At 39.6% G+C, this 26,056-nt stretch overlaps 1 protein-coding gene across 1 annotated transcript in view; it reads right to left on the bottom strand.

Moving 5' to 3' along the window:
• cntnap5a (contactin associated protein family member 5a) overlaps window positions 1–19,726 on the bottom strand; it is a 95,418-nt gene extending 75,692 nt beyond the window's left edge. The window contains exons 1-2 of the mRNA XM_063888714.1: window positions 19,548–19,726; window positions 717–827 (exon numbers count right to left, since the gene is read on the bottom strand). Of these exons, the coding sequence (XP_063744784.1) occupies window positions 717–827; window positions 19,548–19,620 (184 nt within the window). The 5' untranslated portion in view covers window positions 19,621–19,726. The remainder of the gene's footprint in view (window positions 1–716; window positions 828–19,547) is intronic.
• Window positions 19,727–26,056: the final 6,330 nt, after the last annotated feature.

Raw genomic sequence — 26,056 nt, 5'->3', positions numbered from 1 at the left:
AGTTTATGTAGTGTTGTTGGCAGCTCATTGTTACGATTACTAGCATGCACATTTAGTGAAGTCACACTTTAGTTTGCTTTAGATAAGATTGCCTTGGTTTTCTAATCGCTATTTATTTGAGTGTCCAGTGCTGAGGTTGCTGCTGCTGCTGCTGCTAGAGGAACATTTTGTCAGGCCGAGCCAAAATTAAAGCCCTTAAATACAGGAAGTAGTCAGTCAGAAAGAACCAAGTGTACTGAGTTTGGGATTAACGAGAGACTCTGTTGGTCAAAAATCTGATTCTGTACTTTTCCCTTTGTGGTCAGTTTGTCAGGTCAGATTGCGTCATTTGAGAATCAGTTCAGTCAGTTTTATGTAAAGATAACAACGCCTGAGTTTGGTACTGTCTGATTTTGTTGCATTTTTGGTAAAACATTTTTGTAACTTTTGGGTAAATAAAACGTATTTTTGCTCAGCCCTGTCATCCTCATTTAATTCTCATTTTATTATACAAAACCACGTCTTTTTTTCCCCGTCAACATAATGAAAGAATGCCTCTTTAAACTGCAACATATGTTAGCAAGAACCTGCTTTATTGTTTGTTATTGTTTTGAAGAATAACCACAAGACATATGGATCATATGAGCATTTCATGGAAGCTGATTGTGTAGCAGACGGGTGTCTAAAGCATGTAGGAAATATGGAAGCCTTACGAAAAGCGCCTCTCTTGTACTCACCATCTCTTCTGTTGAGCTTGGCATTGTGAGCTGCATAACTGGCCGACGACTGAGTGGAGCTCTGAAAGGATGAATGTGGTAACGCGGAGAGCAGAGGACCATTGCAACTATCTGTGAAAGAAAAACATAGAGAACAGAGTCCATTAAGTCCAAAACATTGTGCTGTTTCTGGCTGCAACCAGCAGCTCTTCAGCTTGCTCTGTCGGTCGCTCAACAAAGGTTTACCTTCCCTATGACGTCTACATTTTTCAGCTCGGGAGGCTATAACTTGGCATGGAGGTCAAGCACTTGGAGGTTGTGTGAATGCATGAACAGGCATGAGTGTATGTGGTCACGACTATTGCATATTTGCACATCTATACATTTGTGCATGAAGTTTAAATGATGTATTATATGACTACTTGAAGGCTTCTGCAGTATTTTCACAGCTTGCCGTACTTTATTCAGATGCCTGAACTAATAGAAAAATTAATCCTTAAGAAGCTTAACATGTTGGTTCAAAGTGCATCTTTACCTGTCGGCGGTAGAGCTTTAAAGCAAGAGCTGGGGAAAATAACAGGGCTGCCTCACTTATCCAGTTCACATACACCTCAAACACTCTATTAACCCATGCAGTGACCCTTGAAAATAGCACAGAAACCTCCGTGTCTCCTTTTGTGTACATGTGTGTGCCTGTGTGTGTTCTTTTTAATCCCACAGAGTGAGATTACATCACATCCAACACGCGGCAACAGATTAAGAGTCTAGTGATCTAAACCTGTCAGTCTCATACTCCTCCAATCCGTCCCGACCGCCACAATAAGAGCATCTAGTCAACAACAACAGCCTCTCCACTGTTTGAGAGCAGAGCTGCATTAAGGCCTGTATCTGAGAACATAATGAAAACTGGCACCTTCCTGATTACAATTACCCCTGTACTCTCTCCATCAGTGTGCAGTTCACTGCTTTGAGTGCGAGAGGCTTTTTGTTTTTTTCCTTTAATGCCATTTTACTCCGAGTTCAGATGGATTCTGAGCACATCTGGAGTGGCAATTGGACATCCATCTGGTAGACAAGAGCACAGCAGAACTGACAGCATGTGCTCGCTCTCCTTTTTGGGCATCCCACGGAATTCTGACTGACCTGATTTGATTGCTCTCAGATCGTCAGCCAAGAGATTTCTCTAATCCTGATTTCAAGTGTGACTAAAGTGGATCAAGCTGTTTAGTCCAAGACTTTAAATTATGGCAGAGCCGCAGTTGCAGATGTTCATAGGGGGGATGAGAACAGTGGCATGCCGTCTTAACACAACGCTACTGGAACCCGGTTTATTATGCAAGCGCAGCACTCTTAATCTGTCAAAAGTCTCCCAAGTCCCACTTTTAATCCCTTAAGGATAACATTCAGACTCATCTTCTTTTCAATCTCAACATCTTTTCTTGCACGATGCATTTAAGGTTAGAGAGCTGGAAAACAAACCCTCGACAAATGCCTTCTTTCCATCCACCCTTCACGTGACCGCATACAACAACAAGACCTCAAATTGACAGAGGATGTGAGGCGCTGCGTGACTCTCTTCATGCGAGAAATGTTGGTCTTCCAGACCCAGTTGTTGTTTACAGATTTGGTCTTGAGCCAAATGCTTGGCTGTCAGTCAGGGAGACTTATGGATGGAGGATGATTTGCCTGCAAAGCTGCTCCTTGGCCTGTGGGATAACCGAAAATCCTCTGAAGCTGACTCACGATCTCTATGCAAGGCTCAGGAGCTTGAATCTTACAGCCAAATGAAGCCAGACGTGCTTCTGAATGCATGGACACAAACACATGCGCACAACAGCTAGTGGAGAGGGAACACTTAATCTCTTTTGAAATCACAAGTACACGAGCTGAAATCAAGAGCTTTCAGTCTCACTCACAGAAGTGCTGAGGATGATGGGGTTTTTTCTGTATAGACCAACAGGAGGCCAGCAGAGAAGTGCCGTGTTGACGCTTCTGTGTGTGCAGCACACCAGAGGTTATCACTGATTGTGTTGGCGATAAAAATAATAGATGGAAAAGAGCAGCGCCTGCACACTGACTTCGAAGCCTCAAATGTATTTAGTGACCTGAAGTAGCCCTGAATGAAATCAAAAAATGGTCTATTTAATTACAGTACGTGTGTTGTTTGGAGTCAGTGTGTCATTACAGTACTGTATAGGGTGTTATTTTATATCCCAAAAAAAGACTAAAACCACCCCTAACCTCGATGTCAGCTCTAAGCCGATTGGTTTCTTCTGATGATCTTTCATGTGAACATGTAGCTTCATTACGTCAAAGTTATTTTGGGGACAGTAGTTTTAAATGTTACTTAAACAAGAACACGTTGTACATTTGTTGGGGACTTTTTTCAGCTACAGTGAATATGGGATTAAAAAACAGTGCCTTCATTTACCATAATGAAGGAACATGTGATAAAGGCTCATTGATGCATTTTAAAAAACGAGCTCTTCTGCAAAAAGTAATAAGCCACAGAACATCAGGCTTGGCTACAAAGACAGTATCAACAGGATCCTTTCTCTGTTGGTTTTGGGCTTTTCGAGACATAAAGTATAGAATATTGCCAGCCTTATCCTTTAATGCTCTTTTCAAAAGCCGTGCACCATTTTCTATCCTTTCATTAAAAGAGAGGAAGTCCGTCTTCCTAACAATTCTTTCTCCAATGAATGACTGCTAACATGTTGAGATTTAAAACGAGATGTGGCTCTGCTCTATGCCCTGTTAGAAGATTGGATCAACATCTGTGTCATTTCTAATGAAAATCTCTAATTAACTTCACACAAATAAGCTTTTCAAGGACATCAAGCAGCTGGAAATGAAACATACATACTGTGTTTCTACTTTCACTCTAAATCAGGATAACAGTACACCCACTCATCCCATTCATTCAGCCTTACATGAGATCAGCGATGGACGAAGTATTCATCCTTTACTTAAGGAAATGTACTGTAAATGGTACATTAAGTGCATATGTAGGGCACCTCTCAAACTAACCGGACAAAGCGCTTTACAATTTGTCACTCATTCAAACATATTCACTCAGTAGGAGCGAACTGGGGGAAAGTGTCTCGCACAAGGACAACTCCCTCTATATAACCCTCGGAAAGTCTTTCAATCAAACTCTTAAATAAAAAGTATACACAAAGCTACCTCTATCCGCATGGCTTTCCACCTACTGCACATGTTTTACAGGTATATCTATATATCAGTAAATATTGCTATATTTTAATGTTATACTAGTTTTCTTACAATAGTTTCTGGATGTGTTTATGGATGCGCCATGTACACCAAGACTAATTCCTCGTATGTGTAAAACTTATCAACCTGTTTCTGATTCTGATTCTAATCAGCTAATTACGTGCGTTTCACTCCTCTATTCAAACCAGATTTCACTTCGTACGAATCGCCGCAGGGTCCAGCTCACCAGATCCAGTGCTTAGGTACTCAGGTTCTGCATTACCTTCCTTTACTATATTACAGATAAGACTGAGACTTTTCACATATTGTTTTATAAATGGTTTTAAACTGTAAACCTTGTACATTCCTCTGCACACGTCTGCACAGTGCTAACACTTTTACACCGTGGACCGGGCAAGGTATGGGTACAGAATCAGGGGGACATTTCAGTAGCAGGGAGTTTATCAACATAGTCAAGTAGCGGTTTCCAGTGTGAGGAAAACTTCTCGGGATGGCCCCTAAGGCTGAATTTGATTTTCTCCAATTTCAGTAGAAATAATAAATCGTGTAGCCAAGATTTAAAGGAGGGTGGTTGGGAAGATTTCAATAGGAGGATAATTTTTCTGCGCGCAATCAAGGACGCGAAAGCTATGACATTTTTCTGCAAAGATGTGGTTACGAGTCCATCGGGAGGCACTCCAAAAATAGCTATCTGTGGCGAAGGACTAACAGATATTCCTAGGATGTCAGAAATAGTAGTCAGTAGTTAGACAGTTTAGATCATGTCCAGAACATGTGTTAGATTGCAGGGCGTCTGAGAGCATCTGTCACAAGCTTCAGTAGTACTGTCTGGATACAATTTGGAGAGTTTGTCTCTGCTATAGTGGAGTCTAAAGAGTGCTTTAAATTGGATAACAGACAGTCTGGCGCAGCTAGAGGAGGAGTTAACAGCTTCCAATGCTTTTTTCCATAGAGCATCAGAAATGCTTGCCTGGAGTTCGGATTCCCAGTCAGCCCTGCTCTTATTTACAGATGAATCATTTGTTGGTGTTAAGAGATCATAAAGAAATGAGACGTGGCCCTTAGGCAGAGACTTAGCCTGGAGTACTAAGTCTATACCACTGAGGGGTGGGGCTTGGGGGAACTGGGAAGAGTGGGTTCGTGCAAAGTCGCGAAGTTGGAAGAAGCGAAAAAAGTCTGTGTTACCCAGTCCAAAGGTCAAGCGTAGTTGGTTGAAACTGGCGAACAGTCCATCAATGTACAAGTCACTCAAGCAACTCAGGCCTTTATTTTCCAGAGCTGCAAAGTGCGAGTCAATCCCGGCTGGTACAAATAAGTGATTATTACAAAGAGGTGTACTTTGAGGTAGGGAGAGCCATCCAAACCGTTTCCTGATTTGAATCCAAATTTTTAATGTATTAGTTACAATGGGGTTAGATGTAAAATCTGCGAGAGAAAGGGGGAGGGTGCCACATACTAGTGCCCGGAGGGATGTGGAGCATGAGTTTGCCTCCAACTGACACCAACTATGTTGAGGTGAGGTGAACCAGAGCAAAATCTTTTGTGTGTTAGCCGCCCAATAGTAGCCAAGGAGATTGGGTAATCCCAGGCCGCCCGATGATCTGCTCCTCTGGAGTAAGGATTGATTTGCTCTGGCCCGTTTACCTGCCCAGATGAATGTGGATATGATGCTGTTGATAAGAGTAAAAAACGAACAAGGGAGGTAGAGTGGTAGGCACTGAAAGAGGTAAAGGTATCTTGGTAAGATATTCATTTTTACTGTTTGCACTCTACCCGCTAGAGACAGTGGTAAACGGTTCCATCTTTGAAGATCTTGTTTGACTGCTGCTGTCAGTACTGAAAAGTTCTGTTATTTCAGTGTGCGCATAGATCGGGTGACCATTATTCCTAGATACTTTATGCCTATCGCAGCTGTTTTGAATGGTATGAGGTGAGTTGGGATTTCTGTGGCCAATTGATTTATTGGGAAACACATAACAAATGGTAACAAAAACTTAACAAACCACAAAAAGCAGACAAAAAAGGTCTCGTTACCAACCCATTCACTAACCCCCCCACCCCATCTGTGAGGAGACCTGGACTCCTGCCTTTGTCCCCTTTCATAACCCTCCCAGCCCCTAGAAATGTCATCTAAACTAAATTGCTCATACTTCCCTTTCTGAAGCATCTTACCTCAAGAAGTCATCTCAGAGCCCATAACTCAAAAAGTGTCATAATATGTTTTACATAACCCTTTGAACCTTTAACAAAGTACGTCAACGTCACCAAAGCTAACTCCTCTTTTGTGTAAACCTATACTTGGCAAAAAAACCTGGCAAAAAATTCTAAATAAATCTAAATTGTTCACAGGGAATAAAGTCACTCCTGATTGAAATATGCTCATGTGGCTGATCCGGCTAACAAAGGACAGAGAAATTGGATTACAGCAGACATGAGTCTACAGTCTTTGATCAGTCAGTCCTGTTAGGTAGCTTTGCTCCCATAATAATGCTCATCATTTGTAGAGCCTTCGGAGTACACGTACGTCATACTTCCTACCAGTACAGTGTTTGTTAGTGGCATTGACTCAGTCGTAATGTACATACAGCCCCTTCTCAAATATTCTCCTCTTCTCATTAGCAAGCACGCCTTAACCTAGGTGCACAAACAGATGGTGCTCCACAAAGAAATCAAACTCAATTATCACAACAAAGTGCTTCTGTGACACACATGGGCTGGATATTTCAAGTTCTAGTTGCAGAGGCATAATCGCACCTGAAGAACACTACACGGCCAAATCAAATAGACATGGCCTGCCGGATATATGAGGAAGCCTGAGATTCCTCTTGGTTGGCGATTCTTATAGGAGATGTACAAACAGTTTGGATATGAGAAAATGCCAGAGGGATTTCCTAAAAATATAACTTGCAGTAGAGATTGTCTGAGGGCTTTAGCAGACATCTCATTCTGAACTGATCCTCCTCTCCCGGGCGGATCAAACCCATGTGATTAAGTTGCAGCTGCAATATCAGACTGACAGAACACGCATAGCTCGACAAGATTGACAACCGTATAAAAAACTCTTGATCCAGATGAGATGATGTAGAAATGAACTGATTATTGGTTGAATTAATTCTTGCAGATATTTGACTTCTGCTGATCAATCATAGTAAATAACTTTAAACATCAGTGGTGGAATAAAAAAGGGCATGCTGTGAGTATTGTTGAGTTCATTGTAGGTACTTTTATTGGTAAAGATTGTACTTTTTATTGTTTTATATTACTTTTAAAGCTACTGGTTACGTTTTGGATATAACTTTTGCAAATAACTTATTTTGGATGAGTTTATTGCATCAGCATACAAAAAATAAATAAGCGTCGCAATGCTATTTAAAAATAAATGCACGGTACAATTACCACAATATGTTATGTGTCAGACTGTCGGATGTGTGGGGGGGGGGGGGGGGTTGGAGCTCCAGAGTCAAAGAGAGAGTAAAATACAGAGCACCCAGGGGTGGGGACGGTACGCAGACCAGCTCAGGGAGAGCAGAGGGAGCGAGAGCGGGTGTGCTCCTGAACGAGGTCGGCCAGATAGGTGGGGGCCAGGTTGTGGAGGGCTTTGTATGTGAGCCGGGGGTTTTTGTACTCAATCCGGTGTTGTATAAGGAGCCAGTGCAGTGGATGAGGATGGGGGTGATGTGGTCAGAAGACTTGGTGCAGGGGTTAGAAATAAGAAAAATATGTATGAGATTATTTTTCTGCATGCATACAAAGTGAAGGAAGCAGATTAATACGTGCGAGTATGTCCTGTACAGATTCATCTTGATGTGTTTAATTGTATTAGTGTAGCGAGCGGATTAAGAGTATACTTTGCAATGCATTAAGTAAAGGATTTGCAACCACAGCTGATCCACCACACACAAGTTTATGTCATTTCTGTGCAAAAGGAAGTACTTGTTTTACTGTAACACAACACATTATGGTTTGAGTATAAGGCTTTAAACGAGTATATTATTTAACATAAGTCCATGTTATTTATTGAAGTTACAGTAAGTTTTTGAATGAAATTTAGATTCTGAATAACTAATGGCCCATGCGGTATTTCTGTCTCCAACTGCACATAAAGTCCTCCATCACTGCAGAGCTCATAAAGCACGTTGTGTGTCTTTGTAATCAATTTATGTTTAACAACTAGAGCTGCACATTCTGCTGGTTTCCTTTAACAATGAATCATGTTTTTAAATAAAAAGATCATTCTTCTTTTCGCTCATTTATATATGGTGGTACAATGAGAGCAAACTACAAATAAGGGATAGAATTGATAAAAGGAGCATTAAACAAAATGAAAATGGGATTTATATAATGTCCAATGCTTTTTACAAGTTACCACAGGATGTGTTTTTTAAATGCACAGTCTGGAAGTGGTCAAAGCTTTATTTTACATTGAAAAATAATAAAATAATACTTATTTTATTACTTTTTTCTGATAGAGATGAAAGGGTGAGACAGAGGGGAGGATCGGCTCGGGATTCAAAGCAGCGCACTAGGCAGCAGTAAGGTAAGCTTTATGAGGAATTTATAAAAGTTGTCATCTGTTAATATTTGTATGTGGTTATTCTGACTAATGTCTCAATAACACACAGAGGCCAGAAAGGCCAGGGGGATGTGCTTAAAACAATAAATGATTACTTTAATATCCTCCACCTCAACCATTACTAGACTGGTGATGATTGATAACAAAATGCATGCTAATGGTTGTGTGGAATTTTGTGTAATGAACCTATGCACAACACCAGCTCCAGTGTTAATTATTCACAATATTTTGCTCTGTTTTTCCTTTTTTATGACCCTGAAAAATGTGCGTATTGTACTCACTCTTCCTCACCACATTTAAATAAATAAAACATCTCAACTACTTGTCAAACTTAAAATATGCGTCGTCCCCTGTGCTTACCCATTTTGTCTTTGAGTGGTCTATTCTAACTTATTATATTGTACACTGTTGATATGTAAATACTTACGGTTTCAGTTTGTTATTCATGTTATTGTATTTTAAACTCCTGTGTTAATCCTGTGAACATGCTGCTGTGACAAAAAATAAATAAATCCCAATGGAGGATCAATAAAGTACCTAATCTAATCCACCCCACTAAATAATACAGATTAAATACAAACATATAATACGTAATATTACAAATACAATAAGTAATTGACCATGAAAACAGTGTCGTAAACATACACATCATGATAGTTGTCTAAGGGCAAAAAAACACTTAAAGACACATGTATGACAAATTACCCGCCGTGATTAGCATCACTAGAACAAAGGCTCTCTGTTGGAGGCTGCACACGTTCAACACAGACCACAGAGTCGATAATATCAAAGGGCCAGCAATAGTATCATGTAACGCAGTGGCCTCAGACTCCTGTGTGGTATCGATGAAGCTTCATATGATACCTCGCGTACACTCAGGCTTTGGGGCTCCGTGACCTCTCCTCAACGAGTGGAGCCGAGGTATCAGTTGACAATTAGTCCCAAACGCTGGCTGAATTCAAGGAAGCGCACATCGATACAAGTGATTGAGAAACACGGGGTGGTTTACTGTAGCACTTCATTTCTCTGAACACTGCATATAATCTAAAGGGACCTTTAAACATTTACAGGCAGCCTGCGCAAGATGTTTTACTGTGGGATCGACAGCTTTACTGATTATACACATCTCTTCTTCCCAACATTAATTATTCAACCCTGATTCAGGACGGTAGTGGAGCTGGATTTGTGTTAATTTTATGAATGATTTCCACCAGTATTTAAAACATCAGCTCGGTAAAGACAAGGTGTTAATCTTTTCAACAAATGGGAAATAATGGGTGTGGTGATTAAGAAAGAAGTGTATTAACCACAAGGGGATAGTGTCTTATTTCTGATGTAATGTGAAGGGGAAGGATTGCTTTTTATTGATCTAGTGATATCATTATAATGATTTCTGGTGATAAAATAACAACTTTAACTGTGTTTAGTTCAGGATTTGTTTGCATGCTCTTCTCCAAAATTGGGCTGTTTGCTTAAAAATGGTTCCTAAACTTAATTGAGGCTGAACTGATAGGATTGGGCGGTATTGAAATGGCCCTACTGACAGTATTGCTGTAAGAAAAGAAGCAACATTCAAAATGATCTTCCAAAACCTGCTGAACTGAGAGAGATGTATTTATATATGGAGACGCAATAATACCAATAAGTGGCCACAATGTCTTTGAAGTAATTGCTACAGTATTTAACTAAAGGGCGCTGAAATCAATAAATCTAATCGCTCAATTTAAGTTATTTTTATTCACATATAGCCAGATATACACCTTCATTCTCATTCAAAACTACAAATACAAGTTTTCATCAGTGAAAAAACCTTGTTGTGTTTGAATACATCCACAAGATGAATAATTACATAGCTTTTATGAAGCAATACATTGTTTTCTAATACCCCTAGTGACTGCCCTTGTACATTTTAGCCACTGTTGTTGAGTTTTATTTATATATTTAGTTTTCTTTGCCACAAAGATTGAGGAAATTGCATACAGTAATTGGAGTTCAGGTCCAGATCTTTTTATGTTTTCAAATTCTGTATGGCGATGTTTAAGATGGAACGCTTTGGGACGTTTCCATCTTTAGTCCTGACTTGAAAATTACAAATCATTCAAGTCACTCATTTGGTTCTCCTTAGTCATTTTGTCCAAAAGCAAATAATGGCCAAATACAGCAGGTGCATTATTTTTGCTCAGGAGGGTGGACATGTTTCCTGCTGGATTTCGGGCCACAATGGTAACTCAGCATCAATCAAGGCTAACATGTTTTTGCTTTTGGTTTTAATACTCTACAATTTTTTTGGTCAAGCAAAGGGAAATCAAGAGATAAGAGACGGACTAAATATAGCACAGAATTCATAACAGCTTCGCATAATTGAACATCTTTCTGAATAGTGGAGATGTTGAGGATTTTTCTGGGCCCACCAATATAGTGTTCAACGATTTCCTTATCATATCGCACAAGCCTTGTTCATCAGGTATCATTTGGATATATATAAATCTATAGGGAGCTGTATGTATTGTCGCTGTTTTACCGGTTATTAAAATGCTAAAGAAAATCTTTAATAAAATCAGAGTATACTTCAGACTATAAAGACCATCGATTTAGACCTTGGTTGAGACAACAGAAGCAAATGTTTGGGGAGAGTGGATTTCTCGTGGAGTGGTATGGATTTATTTTTTTTAAAACAGGCTTTTGTAACCGGTTGCTCCTACAGGGAATGGAACTTCAGGCAGTTTCACACCAGTGCAAGAAGTTGATTGAGTTTTGGCCTTGTAGCTTTATATAGCGTGTGGTGTGTGAGTGAGGTCGTGCATGGGCAGTCACTCAAGATAACACACATTTATAGATATGATGCCTGTGTCATGGTGCTGCCCTCAATCTGTTCTGAGATATTTATTTGCTAAAAGCTCTTGCAACAGGGGGAGTAAGGGTTCATAAACCCTCACAGTAAAACCCTGTGTTCACACTGTAAAAAAAACAAAATCCTTCCAATGCAATGACAGAATACATGTGTTTCTAATCTGTTCATGTAGACTAATACACCTCCCATAAGCATTGTTTTTAGGTTTCCTGTATTTGATTGAACACACTGGCACACGTATTTTAAAGGGGATTGTTTTCTGAAATACTGCGTCACAGCGCAGCTTCCTTATCTCTTGGTCTGCACGTTGATCCTGTGAATCAGCACCTCCAGGTTTATTTCAGCCCTCTATGAAAAGCATCATAATCAATATCAAATCATAGAGTGTAGAAATGCAGGACTGTGTCTAACTCTGAGGATAATCACACGATGTAATTACATAAACTAATAAACATTGCTACACATAATGTGAAATCTGTCCACGGACTGAGCAGGCCTTGGATTATTATTATTTTTCCTTTTAATTTGACACGTTCAAAGTATTTTTCGCCTTGTTTTTCATCACTGCGGGCGTCCCTTGCTGATTATTGCATCAATCTTATTGGCACAGTCGATAGAAAGTGGGTGTTGATAATCCTTTAAAAAGCCTGTGCCAGTAACACTGAAAATAAATAGAGGATGGAACTTACAGACTTTACAGCTATTTGAAGCATATTCATTGCACTCTATAGATTAAGGATTGGTGCAGCATCCCTGTGTGACCAAAGCAGCTGGAAATGGAAAGGCCTCCACTGGCGCCGCATTCATCACAATAGATTTTTTCTGCTCCCGAGGGAAGGGGCAGAAATTATTTCTCTAAATAGTCTTATATCATGTGTCCACTTTCTTCTTATTCATTACGATTAAAAAGTATTTTGTTCTGGATCTGCAGAGCATGCTTTCTCCTTATACCATACACCAACACACATACACTCCCTCGTGTAACACAGTCTACTGAAGTCAGGCAATATAATGAGGAATGTTAGGAAATTATATATATTTGTCTGCTGTAAAGGATTGATACGTGTATCATGGTGTATGAGGGCGCAGATGCCACTTCCGGACACAATTACTGTCCTGCCCACCATGCGGCAAACATAATGCATTAGATCGAAGCGGAAAATAATAGTTTCTTCATGTCTTAAAGCCGCTGAGTCATATATTGCAACTCAAACAAATAAATCTTTACTTCGTTTACAGAAAAAAAGGAGAGCAGAATAAACTAACTCAGAAATGTCAGTTTCAGTGTAAGCCTTCTGCCTGCCACTCGTCCGCCGGCAGACCCACCGGACATCCATCCCCTATTTATTCAGAGCTCCATAAAAAACCAATCTGTTTCTGCCGTCTGACGCTCTGTTTGACACAACATTTTTTGGGAGAAATTATACCGTTTTTGACTAACAAAAATATTGGTTTCTGGCATCATTTTAAAACCTCAATGGGAAAACTTGCATTTTGGTATGAGGGCACACCGACAGTAAGGGGGCGCAGTGCCCATTACCCGGTTTACACGGAACCCTGGTGTCAGTGAAAAACTTCCAGCATTGATAAAATACTATTATTTAACAAGGTATTTAATTTAGGAATCAGCTTTTTTCATTTGTCATGGCTATGCATTCATACAAATGATCCAACTAGTCTTATATCATGTGTCCATTTTCTTCTTATTCAGTACAACCACAAAAAGCATGTTCTTGATCTGAAGAGCACAACAGAAGGAAACCAGCCTGACATTCAACGCAATCGACTAAAGTGAGGCAATATAATGATTCATATTATGACATGATATACATCTGCTTTCAAGGACTCTTACACATCGAGGTATGTCATTTACAGTGTCAGCTTAAACATGTTGCCCTTTATAATGGTTCTATTCATCTGAGATGGATAGATGGATAGATGGATAGATGGATAGATGGATAGATGGATAGATGGATAGATGGATAGATGGATAGATGGATAGATGGATAGATGGATAGATGGATAGATGGATAGATGGATGGATGGATAGATGGATAGATGGATAGATGGATAGATGGATAGATGGATAGATGGATAGATGGATAGATGGATAGATGGATAGATGGATAGATGGATAGATGGATAGATGGATAGATGGATAGATGGATAGATGGATAGATGGATAGATGGATAGATGGATAGATGGATGGATGGATGGATGGATGGATAGATGGATAGATGGATAGATGGATAGATGGATAGATGGATAGATGGATAGATGGATAGATGGATAGATGGATAGATGGATAGATGGATAGATGGATAGATGGATAGATGGATAGATGGATAGATGGATAGATGGATAGATGGATAGATGGATAGATGGATAGATGGATAGATAGATAGATAGATAGATAGATAGATAGATAGATAGATAGATAGATAGATAGATAGATAGATAGATAGATAGATAGATAGATACATGGATAGATGGATAGATGGATACTGTAGATAGAAAACCTTGATCCAGTGACAGCAGCATCTGTCTGTGTATTTCCACATCACGAAGCCTAATACCTCAATAGCAAAGTATCAGAAGAAACAAAATGCTTTGACCGAGATGAAATGAACCTTTGTAAAAGCCTTCTTTTCATGTCCCTGCAGCGCTGCAGTCAGTCAGTCAGTCACACACAGATCATACAGAGAGCTCTGAAATGCTCTATTTACTCAAATTTATCCAAATAAACACAGAGTTCTCTGTAGCGCTGAGTGCTCCGTATTCAACTTCAGCTTTGAAAATCCAGTCACTCGGACAGAGACGGATCTGGATGGGAAGATAATCATGTTGGTTTGTGATGGCTAACACTCCCCACAATTAGCATGTATAGAAATGTAGAAACTGCCACTGTATTAAATGTGTGTCCATTATTTGAAAAACTGGTTTTCTCTTTTAAGTTTTCAAGGTTTTCATTAGAAATTCTGATAGTTAGTGCTGCCACTACTATTTGTTATCCTGTTGTAGGTGGGTAAGTATTTTAAGAGCTCATTCTTTGAGTCCATATTAGGATGCAACACTATTCTAATAAACTGCAAACATAACATTAAATATGACTAAGCAAAATAACTAAATATAAACAATAATACAAAAAAAATACATTAAAAAAAGGATTCAGGAAATGTGGTTCTTGGCTACATTTCACACATTTCAGACAAAACCTTATATTCTATGTAGGATCAAGAAGATGAGAAGAGTAATCCTCATTGCATAATAATATATTTCTGAGTATACTGTCATTCCTTCATTCGTCCACATTACTTTCAGTTGGTTTTGTCTCCCAGAAGAAATGCCATATATGTTTAAACATGAGGAAAAGTGCCTGACTGTCACACTGTATTGCTCTGCCTCATTTACCTTTTGATCAATTCATCAGGCCTTGAATATGTAGAGCGGTAGGTGTTCCTTGAGTGGCTGCTTCACATTCATTAGACGAGTGAATGTGCAGCTGCATCGCCTCCATCACACACACGCACACACACCCTCACCTCTACTGTGATGCCGAATGCCAGCCCTGCCACAGCACGTTCATGTGCTTCAGATGGGAAATAATTAGCTCTGAAGCATCTACTCGCTGAGCTAACTTGAAGCATGAAATTTTAAGTAAATATACGTGTGTGGAGCTTTGCTAAACCGGAAAGAGATTCTGGCTTATAAAAGATAAATGCCTGGCGCAACGGTCTCCACCTGCTGCGAGGGGAAACACTGAGAGAGTAGCAATATTCCTCCCACAGACCTGTGGTGAAGAATGTCATATCATCTGGTAATAAAAGCTTTCCAGCCGAGTGGCTCATGTATCCACTCATGGCAGAAATATTCCCTTAAAAGAAGCCTCACTTTGGCCCATATGACAGGGCCTCAGCATAATGCATACTCAAGGTGATGCACCAGGGAAAGCTAATTATAGGAATTATGCCATATCCGGAGAATACTGTAGAAAAGAAAAGGTGTATCGGTAACAAAAAAGCAATAACACCAAACAGGATATGACAATCACAATTATCTAGAACCATTATGCCTGAATCAATTAGTCGATTTTACACCATTAAAATAATTTTCTTGAGAAAAAAAACAAGCAATTAAAAAAATAATCAAGGGCTCCGGGACGTTGTGTTGACCCTATTTCGTACGGATCAAATGATTAATCAATTAATCAATACATAATTGGCTCGAAAAGGAAAAAGACCTTTAGTTGAAGCCCCAAGATTCAAATCTGTGTAAATTGCTGTAATCAATTACTATCAATCAATTACTGGTAACATAAAAACACCTCTTCTGTATTAAAGCTGATTAGAAAGAATCTGTAAACAAGACATTTTGGTGAAAGGAGCAGCCAGCCTAATGTTCAACAGCTAGCTGAGCCAGCCCAGTGTCACACGCGTTTACAGCTCAGCTAGCTTCCAACTCCGTCTGCGTTATCTAAGGAGATACAACGTGTAAATAGGAAAACTTGGGAGGTATCTCCGTGCCACAATGCTAAGCTAAGTCCTAGTCTGATTTAACGCACCATAATAAAAGTAATCACACCAATCCTCCGATACAACTCCTGACATAAAAATAAGGAAGCTGAAATATGAAATGTCTGGAGAGTGAATTTGGTTTAGCTTCCGCAGCTCTTCAAACAGCAGCAGCGTGCAGAGGCCTACATGTTCAATATGAAGCTCTACGTAGCCCTCTGTTATTAGTTTTGCATGCACAGACATGCCTCGTGTTTTGATAACAATTGACAGGAGTATAGTGACAGGACTTTCAGTGAGGGAACTGCTGCTCAGGTCCATTGGGAAACCAAAAGTTAACTTTGATTTAACGTCACATCCTTCACGTACTTATCTTGTATCTTATCGATACATAACAAACATATCTATTTAAACCCAAAACATGATCATTTTCCTAAACCTTATTTAGGATTTCTGCAATTCAAAACATCAAAGTGTTTTGAGAATGACGCTTAAAGGGGAACCAACGCTTTTGAAAGTAGTGTCATGGTGACCTGACCTAGTATGTGATAGGCTAAGTCCTGGAGATGTCCTGTCTTCCTGTCCCCATAAGAAACTATTGATATTTTTAACTGAAAAATGAATAAAATGTTCTCAGTGTTGTAATACAAATGGCCTTAGTACGGTAGGAATATTCTGGAATTTATTTATAAGGCACTAGCATAAAAAAAGCTCTAACTTGCAATATATCATTCTGGCATTGGGTATGTTAGTGGCAAATATAAAGCCAGTCTTGCTAGTGCTCAGGGGTGCAGGTGAAGTCATTTTTAAAATAACCAATGGAGAAATGTGCACAGAACTGAATTCAAAGCTAAATCTGTGTTGAAAGAAAGCAGTCAACCCTCAGTGTTCTCACTTTTGCTATTACTGATATGATTTCAGGAGAGCCTTGTGGTTTGTAGATGACAACACACATTTCTACAAGTGGACAATACAGTTGCTGGTAACAGACACAGCCCAACACAGCAAATAAAAAAGAAATGTATATCAATACATTTGTGAATAGCTTCTCTGTTGCCAGTTATTTGGCAATTACTGTAAAGGTCACGCCAATACGGTATCTCATGCTGAAAATGGCAGATCGAAGGCTGACATATCCAGTGACGTACTTGTCTCTTTGTATAGCCGAATAAAGTGCAGAGGAGCTGATAGGAAGTTGCTGGCAGCTGACGACGGCTTCACAAACCAGCCATGACACATCTCTGCTCCCCTGCTTTTGTTTCTCGCTGGTAAATATGAGAGCGGCTCTTTGACCTCCAGGAGCATCTCATCATTTCATTTCGCACAGCATGTCAGAGCCCATCACTGCACACATTTGAGAACCACAGGACTGCCATAAATGAGTAATGCAGCTGTCAGTTTAGCTCAGTTCATCACCTTAACATAAACTGTTTAAACCCCAACACAAGCCTGGTGTCACACTCGCCCTCAGAGAGCAAACATAAACCCAAAGATCAAATGATGTCACGCCTCTGGTGTATTCATTTTTACATTTTTAACATGACACGAAAGGGCACTGAAGGTCTTGAGTTTCGCAAGGAAGCGCAATTTATTTTAACAGCACAGAAATAATGATTTTGTTTCCTTTCGACTAAAAATGTAAAGCTTATTCAAAAGGATGCATCTGGAAGCACAGGTCATGGAGTCAAAACAGTCAAATAAAAAATGTGTATACCTTTGGGAGCCTGCTAGAATATAGAAATGCGTATATGACATTATCATTTTAAATAAGGTAATTTATTGTATGCAAAGTTGACATTTTGACCTAAAGTTGTGCTGGAAGACTCATAGAGATGAACAATTCCATCCTCTGGGGAGCACGAATTACCTTACATTAAATCAGTACATTCGGCCCATCTGCCCATTAGATACCGTCTAAAGCGGTGATAGGGATATGAACCTCAACAACAATCTCCATTAAAGTCTGACCATTAACCCCTGGAACAAAGTGCTGAGTCAGCAATTACCTTTGTCCAGCAACTCAAGCAATGTTGCTCATTTTTAATCAACCCTTAAATGAGCATTCAACATTTTAGAAAATTAAGGTAAGTTGCTATTTTCTACATATTACACTGTTATTACACCCATATTACATATTAATAGACCCCTATTACACCATTATAACACCCATACCCATGTCACACCAATTTGAACCCCATATTGCACCATAATTACTAATTATAATTAATCAGAAAGTGGCAGGAACAAAACACTGCGATAAAAAACATGTCTGACTATTCCAGCTTCGTCTTGTAATAAAAGCTACTGTGGCATCTGGGTTAACCACTGACAGAGTGAGCTCTTATATCACTGTTATATGACTTGTGACTGTTCTTATTTATGGAATTGTGTATATCGATTACCATATTTTATATTCACTATTTTCCATATTATACTTCAGCAACACATACAGCGTGACATGTGATGTCAATTTATCTAATTGACATCACATGTGTTACCTATTGGTTGTAGATGCTGCATATTTTACAGTCCCTTCACTTAGAGACCGGCATTCTTTTATGAACATCTTATCTGCTGTCAAAACAACAATCCACTCAGTAGCCCGTTTAATAGATCCACCTATCTATACTGTAAAAGTGATGCAGTCCAACAAAACACCCCCACACCAGTATGTCGCTGAGGGAAGACCTAATTTGGAAACCCCTCAACTAGGTGTGTCCCCAACATACTTTTTGTTTTCACAGTGACTTACGTCTGCAGGACGTTTTGGTATAATGGGTTTTCACCGGATGTGTGCACTGTAAGACATACCTAGGCTGTATAGAGATAATAGGGTTTTAACTATCCTTTTAATGATCAAATAAACTGCTGATTATTTTATATAGTCTATAAAATATTTAACAAAATTCAAAACAGAGGGCAGAAAAAAGTGTAACCTTATAGTTGAGAAGCTGAAAACATGTTTTTTGCATCTAAAAAAGACTTAAATGATTGACAGGTCTATCAAAGCCGTTTTAATCTGTACATACTGTGCCTCACACATATTAATGAATCACCTCAAGCAATTAAACCGGAGCTAAAGCTGTACAGCTTCATATTTAAAATGAAAACTCCCATGGGAGAGAGGCAGTCTGCCTTTTGTTGAGGCTCCAGCAGGCTGTGTGACTGCTTGCTATTTCCACGTAGGAGTCGACCAGTATAACAGCAGCTGTCTGTGCAGTTTACAGCTGTGGCCAGTCAGCAGTTCCTGCTCTCCACACACACCAGCAAAACATGCCTAAAGACCCACTCGTTAATAAAACAGCTTTGTGTGCTAAATAACCCCAGGAGTACCCGGGGGCTGCAGAGTGAGCACAGCCCCTCCAGACTGCGTTTGACTTGTGAAGGAACATAAATGTTTGTTTGACCTTCATCGCACAACAATATCCCACTCTGCTCCATAGGAATTAAGGCTGGGATCCACAACTTGTTATCCGCACGATACTGACACAAAGTGTTGCTCAAGTACATTTGAAATGACCAAGGGCTACATGTGTAATTGCGACGATGCTCCGTGCGCAACAACAGGAGGACAAAGGTACCAGCCGGGCGTTAAAACTTCAGCTTCTATTCCGATTCCGCACATCAGCCTGCGCACTGTGGAGCAGGGCAGCTTACAGGTGAGCTTAGGTAAAATACTCACAGTGAGTGGCGGCGGACGCTCCGCTGAAGACCCTCAGAGTGTAAAGGGTAACCATATGCAGCAGAAAAACCATCTTCCCAGCCGTGGTGCGGTTATTATCCGTGTGTCCGCAGAGAGGAAAAACAGAGGAGAGGTTCCTCCTTGCTCCTCCGGCGCGGAGGGTTAGAAGGAGTCTGATGTGGAAGAGCAACCCGCTCCGACGACGACACGACTCCCTCACTGAGAGGCACAGCCCGCCTCTCTCTCCCCGTCTCCCTCCCTCTCTCTCTCCCTCTCTCTGTTTCAGTCTATATTGGCAGGAAAAGCGCACAGTGATGCCCGAGTATTGTTGTGAAAATGCACCACAGAGGAAAGCTGTGTGTGCAACAGCAGTAATTCATACATGCTTCTATGAATTAACTTTAATGTGGAATAACAGGTGTATACGGTGTAAGCTCTGAGTGCTGGTCGGTAATATTTTTTTTCACTACCACTGGTGGCTTTTTCTAACTGTTGTATGAGCCAATCGAAGTGAAGCATCTGCTGGAGTGAGGTTTTTCATCTTATCATGTTTTCTGTCAAATTCAGAACAAATATAGTCTTTGCGTCTCAAACCTGTTTACTGATATGAGCAGGGTTGAGAAACAATAACGCAAACGGTGTATGTATAAACAAGAATAGGACTTTACAACGGCAGCAGTTTTATGGAGGGTATGTGGGAGGGGACAGGTTCACCAAGGGGCCCAATTAAGGAGCCCATGATATCACTCCCATCTTTTCTACCATAAATCTTTCATGTTTTTATGGTGCGTTTATTTTCTAACAATTTCAAACTAGTGTATGCGGTAAGGCAGACCCCTTTTTATTGTATACGAGTGCTACAGTATGAAAGTGCTGGAAATGTTGTGTCTCTGCTACCCCTTGAAGGGGCCCCTGACCTTCTCCCTTTTGCTCTTTTGGTGAACATTTAAATTAATTTTCAGACACCGTGTAATAAAAAATTCTTTCATTTTGTAATATATTTCAGTTTCAGATGAATTAATGAAATTACTCGGCACATTCATTTGAAGTAGATCTGTAAGGGACAGCTAGGATCATATTTCTAACACATATTTCATTATCAACGACGCTGATGGAGTATTCTACATCGTGGGTGAGGATCGTACTTTAAAAAAAAGAGACAACAAATATTACAAATATATATTTGACATAGTGTTCGAACTGTGAACATGAACTCACACATTGTAAAGTATCTAGTGCCTCGTTTTTTATTCAGTACAAAAACATAACTGTACTATCAGACTTTACCCACCATCTGTAATGATGCGACACCTACACACCCACTCGCACTTTATTTCAGCAGCCTAAAAGCACACAGAAATCCAGACGACAAAAGACACCATTATAGAAAAAGTAGTTTTCACAATCCTATTGTACAATTATACTAAAACGAATTGAAACCAAAAACAATTAAAACAGAATACAAGACCAAGTTAAACAATTACATGTGATTGTAATGGTGGGAGCCATATAAGAGTAAAGGCAATACAATATCTAGAGACGGAGCAGATTTCAAAGGAGCTCATTACAACTTAATGTGTTGGTCTGCTGGTTTTCCCTGTGGCTGTTTTGTTCTGTATGGCATGGTCAGTTTTTTCTCCCTTAATATCCCTTTGTTGTGAAGAGAGAATATTACATATCTGGCTATTTGAGTATTATCCTGAAGAAAATTGCTTTTTATGTGGCTGTAGAGAAACAAGAAGTGTTGCTGCATCTTGTTTTTGGAAGAACTAACTCAGTCTGCTTCCTCGAAGTTGCCAGGTTTCTCTGTGACAACCAGAGAACCAGAGTCTTCGAGCCAATTCCCGGTCACTTCTGTGAGTCTATTGGTTGTTTTTTCACTGTTTGATCACTTAGCAGCTCAGAAAATCTCCCACTCTGTTTGGTTCACCTTGAGTTTTTGTTGTAGATGTCCAGGGGGGTTGGTGACTTTCTCTTTTGCTACTGGGAGCTTTTCCAAATGATCTCCTTTTGGCAGCACGTATCTTTGTAAAGGTACAACATCCACTGCTGCATTTTTGACTACTGTATATATTAGAGTTTTGGGTGGGGATGAAATATATCTGAATGACAACCGTTTTCTTTATCTGTCGTCTTTTGAATATATATTTTTTATGTTCTTCCATTAATTGGTATTGTCTGATTTAAGTATTTTTTGGAGCTAATTCATTTTTTGGTGACATGCTGGAATTTTGAAAGTGATGTCATAATACCCCTACTCATCCAGTAAAAAATAAAATGACACTAAAATAAAAGTATATTTTACAATTTTTTGTTTGAGAGTTGATTTAATTAGCATAACTCCGTAAAGCATTCATATCTGCCATTATGTTTCTACATATTGTGTCTGTGTTTATTATATCTTACCTATTCTAAACCAATGTTGAGACTGATGAAAAAAACAGACACGTTAGACCATTTGGTAGTTTAGTTTTCAGGGTTTTTGTTTAGTGTAGGGTATGTTTTTGCTTCTCTATAATAGATGAACTCTCTCCAATACTAGATTCATCAATAATATGTTATTTAAATGCTTTATATTTAACGTCTGGGCCGTTATTCCTATACCTTTCCTATAGCTCATCTGCTTTGGCATCCAATTTCATGATCGTACTTGATCACATTTTCTCAATGTGTTCTTCAACCTTGAAACAACAAATACAACAATATAAGATGCTTATGTTTGACACACGTTTAAGGAAATACACCTGTTCCCCCAATTATTCAGTTCAAATTAGCTTTAAATGATCAAAATTAGGTACAGCATTGCCAATGCATGTTGCATGGTAATATTCAACATGTTAGAAAAAGATGGATGAACAATATTTTCAATATACATTATTCATCACACTATAAAACACTATCAAACTGTGGTAATATAGTCCACTTTAATCAAAGAAAAACACATCCTTTAAGATAAATCTATTGCGATAGTGCATCTGATGTGACAAAATATAGGGTACAAGTGGTTCTCCAGTGGTGAGAGCCATAGAAAGAGATAAAAAAACACTATAGCAACGAGAGGAGGCAGATTTTGAAAAAGCATAGTTTCATGTGTTGTTCTTCTGGTTTTCCCTCAGGCTCTGACACATATTGCTGCTTGCCTGGCAGCATCAGTTTATTCCCAGAGTAAATGTCGAATTTTGTTTTGGTCCGAGAGTGTGTCGGGTTCCTGGCTTTTCCTGGAGTACCACTACGTCAATATACAGTACTGAGTATCAGAACATATTAAACAACAAACAACTCATAGCTAACACATCCTAAGAAGTTTGTAACAGGTGAGGCATTCATAGCACCTGAACATTTAAATATACTATAGTGGTAATGTTGGGAAGCATGGAAGAGATTACATCAAGTAGAAATCAAAAGAGGATATTTTCAGCACCACAGCAGCGGACAGCTCCCTCTCCGTATAAAGTAAATGTTCTCAATGTCTTTGTAGATTTATTAAAGAGGGCCTTACTATGCTTTCAGGTTTCATATTGGTATTATGTGTCTCTACTGTGACATGTCTCCATGCTTTTATGTTCAAAAAGCTCTTTATTTTTCTCATTCTGCCTGTGCTGCAGCACTTCACCCTCCGTCTGAAACCGGAGCCCAGTCTGCTCTGAATGGTTAGTTGGCTCTGTTGTGATTGGTTGACAGCCTAGGGATGTCCCGCCCCTTAGCTGCATCTCATTCATATTTTGAGGTAATTTTAGAAAGGGAACTGATATGGATATGTCCGTTGTGAAGAGCCACCCACCACGATATATAAGTAGGTACCAATGTTTGTCAATGTCTCACACGCTGTACACGCACAGATGCTGAGGTGCTTTGCTTACCGAAGTTATTCTGATTTTTTTGGGGAAATGTGGACCATTTCACAATAAAGTGTGTCTAATTGGAAAACTTTTGTATCAGACCATTATGCACCAGACAAGATAAAGTGCGTCAGTGCAGCTAAAGGCTCGCTGTTAAACTCAATTGCCCACGCCCGCAGGGGCAGACGCAGCACCCTGTCAGAACAGCGTCTCAGGGCATGTTAACATTTAACAACCTATTAATGTGGCAGGCCCACTTAACGGGAGGAAACTCACCTGCCAGACGATATTAACCATTTTTACCAAAACAAAACATAATTCTAACATCAAGCGTCTGAATCAGCACTTAATGAAAACGAGCTAACGCTTCATTAGCACACGAGTGGCGACGGGGATTTTTCTACTTCATGCTATCTGCACAAACGACAGATTCTACAGATTCCATTGGTATAAGTCTCATGACTGCACGATCAAAACTCACTGAACTAGCGGCCAGGAAAGGGCAACAAACAACTTCATTTTTACAGAGCCATAGCCATAAACACGTCTTACCTTTGCTGTTTTGTGATCTAAGATTGTGTTCATGAAGGTTAATCCAATGTCTCTGTGTCACTTTGAAATGATTACTGATAATCCATCGTTATGTATTTGTAATAAAGGGGTTATATAGTTTAGCCAGCCAGGGCATCTGCTTTTAGGGTGTGCTGTGTCGGAGTTATTCTATCTGACCAATGGTAACGTTAACATGGATTTAAGCCCCTGGATTCTATTGGCTCTAATGGTTACAAAGAGGTGTCAATCACCCAAATTGACCAACAGGTTCTAGAGATAGGGCCCTGTAATGCATAGGTCTGACTGGCAGCTGGCGCACCATTACGCTTTGTGGCAAAAAAAGGTATAGAGGTCATAGTACATTTGAATAATAAAATGAGTCTTACAGTCTGGTACCTGAGAAAGGTCAATTGGCACTGATGGTAACCAAATGCACCCAAAGGTGAGTCCGCCTGGACCTACCTGTGCTAAAACTCTCTACAAAATGTGAAGTTTCACTAAATGAGCATCTATCCTGACACAGGGTACTTATATATTGTGGTTTGGATCCCTAAAGGTTCTGGGCTACTATCCCATCATTCAAGGTTGGTTTTCATTATAAATAGTGTTTGTTTTTTTGGCGGGGATTAGGATTGACTTTTTTCTACTGTGTTCAATCTGAATTCACTTTGCTTTGATAAAAAAGATTATTCATAAACCCCTTTTACTTTTGACGATATACTCATTCATTTTGAAAAATAGGCCTAGTGTTCAAGAGGTTAAAACAGTTGAGAGAAATTGGACTGAACCCAGACATTTAATTTGTGGGCCATCAAAGCAATACAATGAGATAGAGATGCTTAAAGGGAAACTATATTGTGGTGATGATACTTAATGTGGTTCCACAACTACTAATGAGCCTTTTAGACGTTAGATGAAGTCATTTGATCGATTGTCCGTAGCAGCTTTAATTAAAGGTTGTGACAATGTTTCCCCCCTAATCACAGCACCTTGCAGCGCCATATCCTCCTCTCGTTCCTTCTTTCTTAGATGTAGTTTTATTTTCTTGCATTATCTTTGTCACTTCAATTAGGATTTAGGGGACGTTGGGGGAGATGGTGCCTTCATATTATAAATGAGGGAACTCCAGAATATCCCCCTGCACTGCATCCTGTTTTAAACAAGAAGCTCACTCTGCTCCCTAGGAATAGTTTGTGTTTATTGTGGTATATGTTGTCTGTCTGTTCATTAGCTGCTGACACTGTGCGCCGGGCCAGTGCTATGCTGTACTGATGAAAAATTCAAACTGACCGCAGTCATTGAAGTTGAGCAAAATAACATAACTAACTCTGTCACTGTTTCCAAGACGTAAGCAGAGGCTACTTTAAAGTGACACTGCAACTTTTGTAAGAAGAAGTATTATGTTGTTTCTTTACATGGGCCTTTAATGCTTTATTTTAGATTCGTATTTGTATTTTTGCCTCTCCTGGGACATGTCTCCATGCTGTGATGTTCAAAAAGCTCTTTATGTTTCTCATACTGCCTGTGCTGCATCCCCTCTTTACACCCTCTGTCTGAAACCAGAGCCCAGTCTGCTCTGATCGGTTGACCAATCTGTTGTGATTGGTCAACCGCTTAGAGATGTCCCGCCCCTTAGTCTTATCATGTATTATATTTTAGCCTTTGTAGACCATTAACATGCACAAAAACCAAAAAGCATAAAAAAACACCTCTTTAACAAACAGGAAGTTGAACTCATAAGCGATAAAAAAAACACTCTTCCTCAATATAGTGCTCTGGTTTTACAGCTTCAGCAGCACGTTATAACCAGGAGCTCGTGATGGCTTATATAGAGTGATCAGTGAGTCAATTTACTGACTTAATATATATATTTGCCACTCATGCTACCCTAAAGCCACATTTTAGCATCTGTATTTCAGCATACCATTATCCTTTCATTGTGACTTCACTTCCGTCTTCTTTTTTTTCAATTTTGAATTAGCTTTTAACTTCAGGACCTGTGGGGGCATAAATGTATATGGTGTCTACACATCATTAAATATATATATATATATATATATATATATATACAGCTTTTATGAGTTTCCGTAGCTGGAAGGCGTAGCTTACCTAATGGTC

This window comes from Eleginops maclovinus, chromosome 7 (genome assembly GCF_036324505.1).
Source record: "Eleginops maclovinus isolate JMC-PN-2008 ecotype Puerto Natales chromosome 7, JC_Emac_rtc_rv5, whole genome shotgun sequence".
NCBI classification, from domain to species: domain Eukaryota; kingdom Metazoa; phylum Chordata; class Actinopteri; order Perciformes; family Eleginopidae; genus Eleginops; species Eleginops maclovinus.
This window is presented reverse-complemented; position numbering and strand designations above follow the sequence as displayed.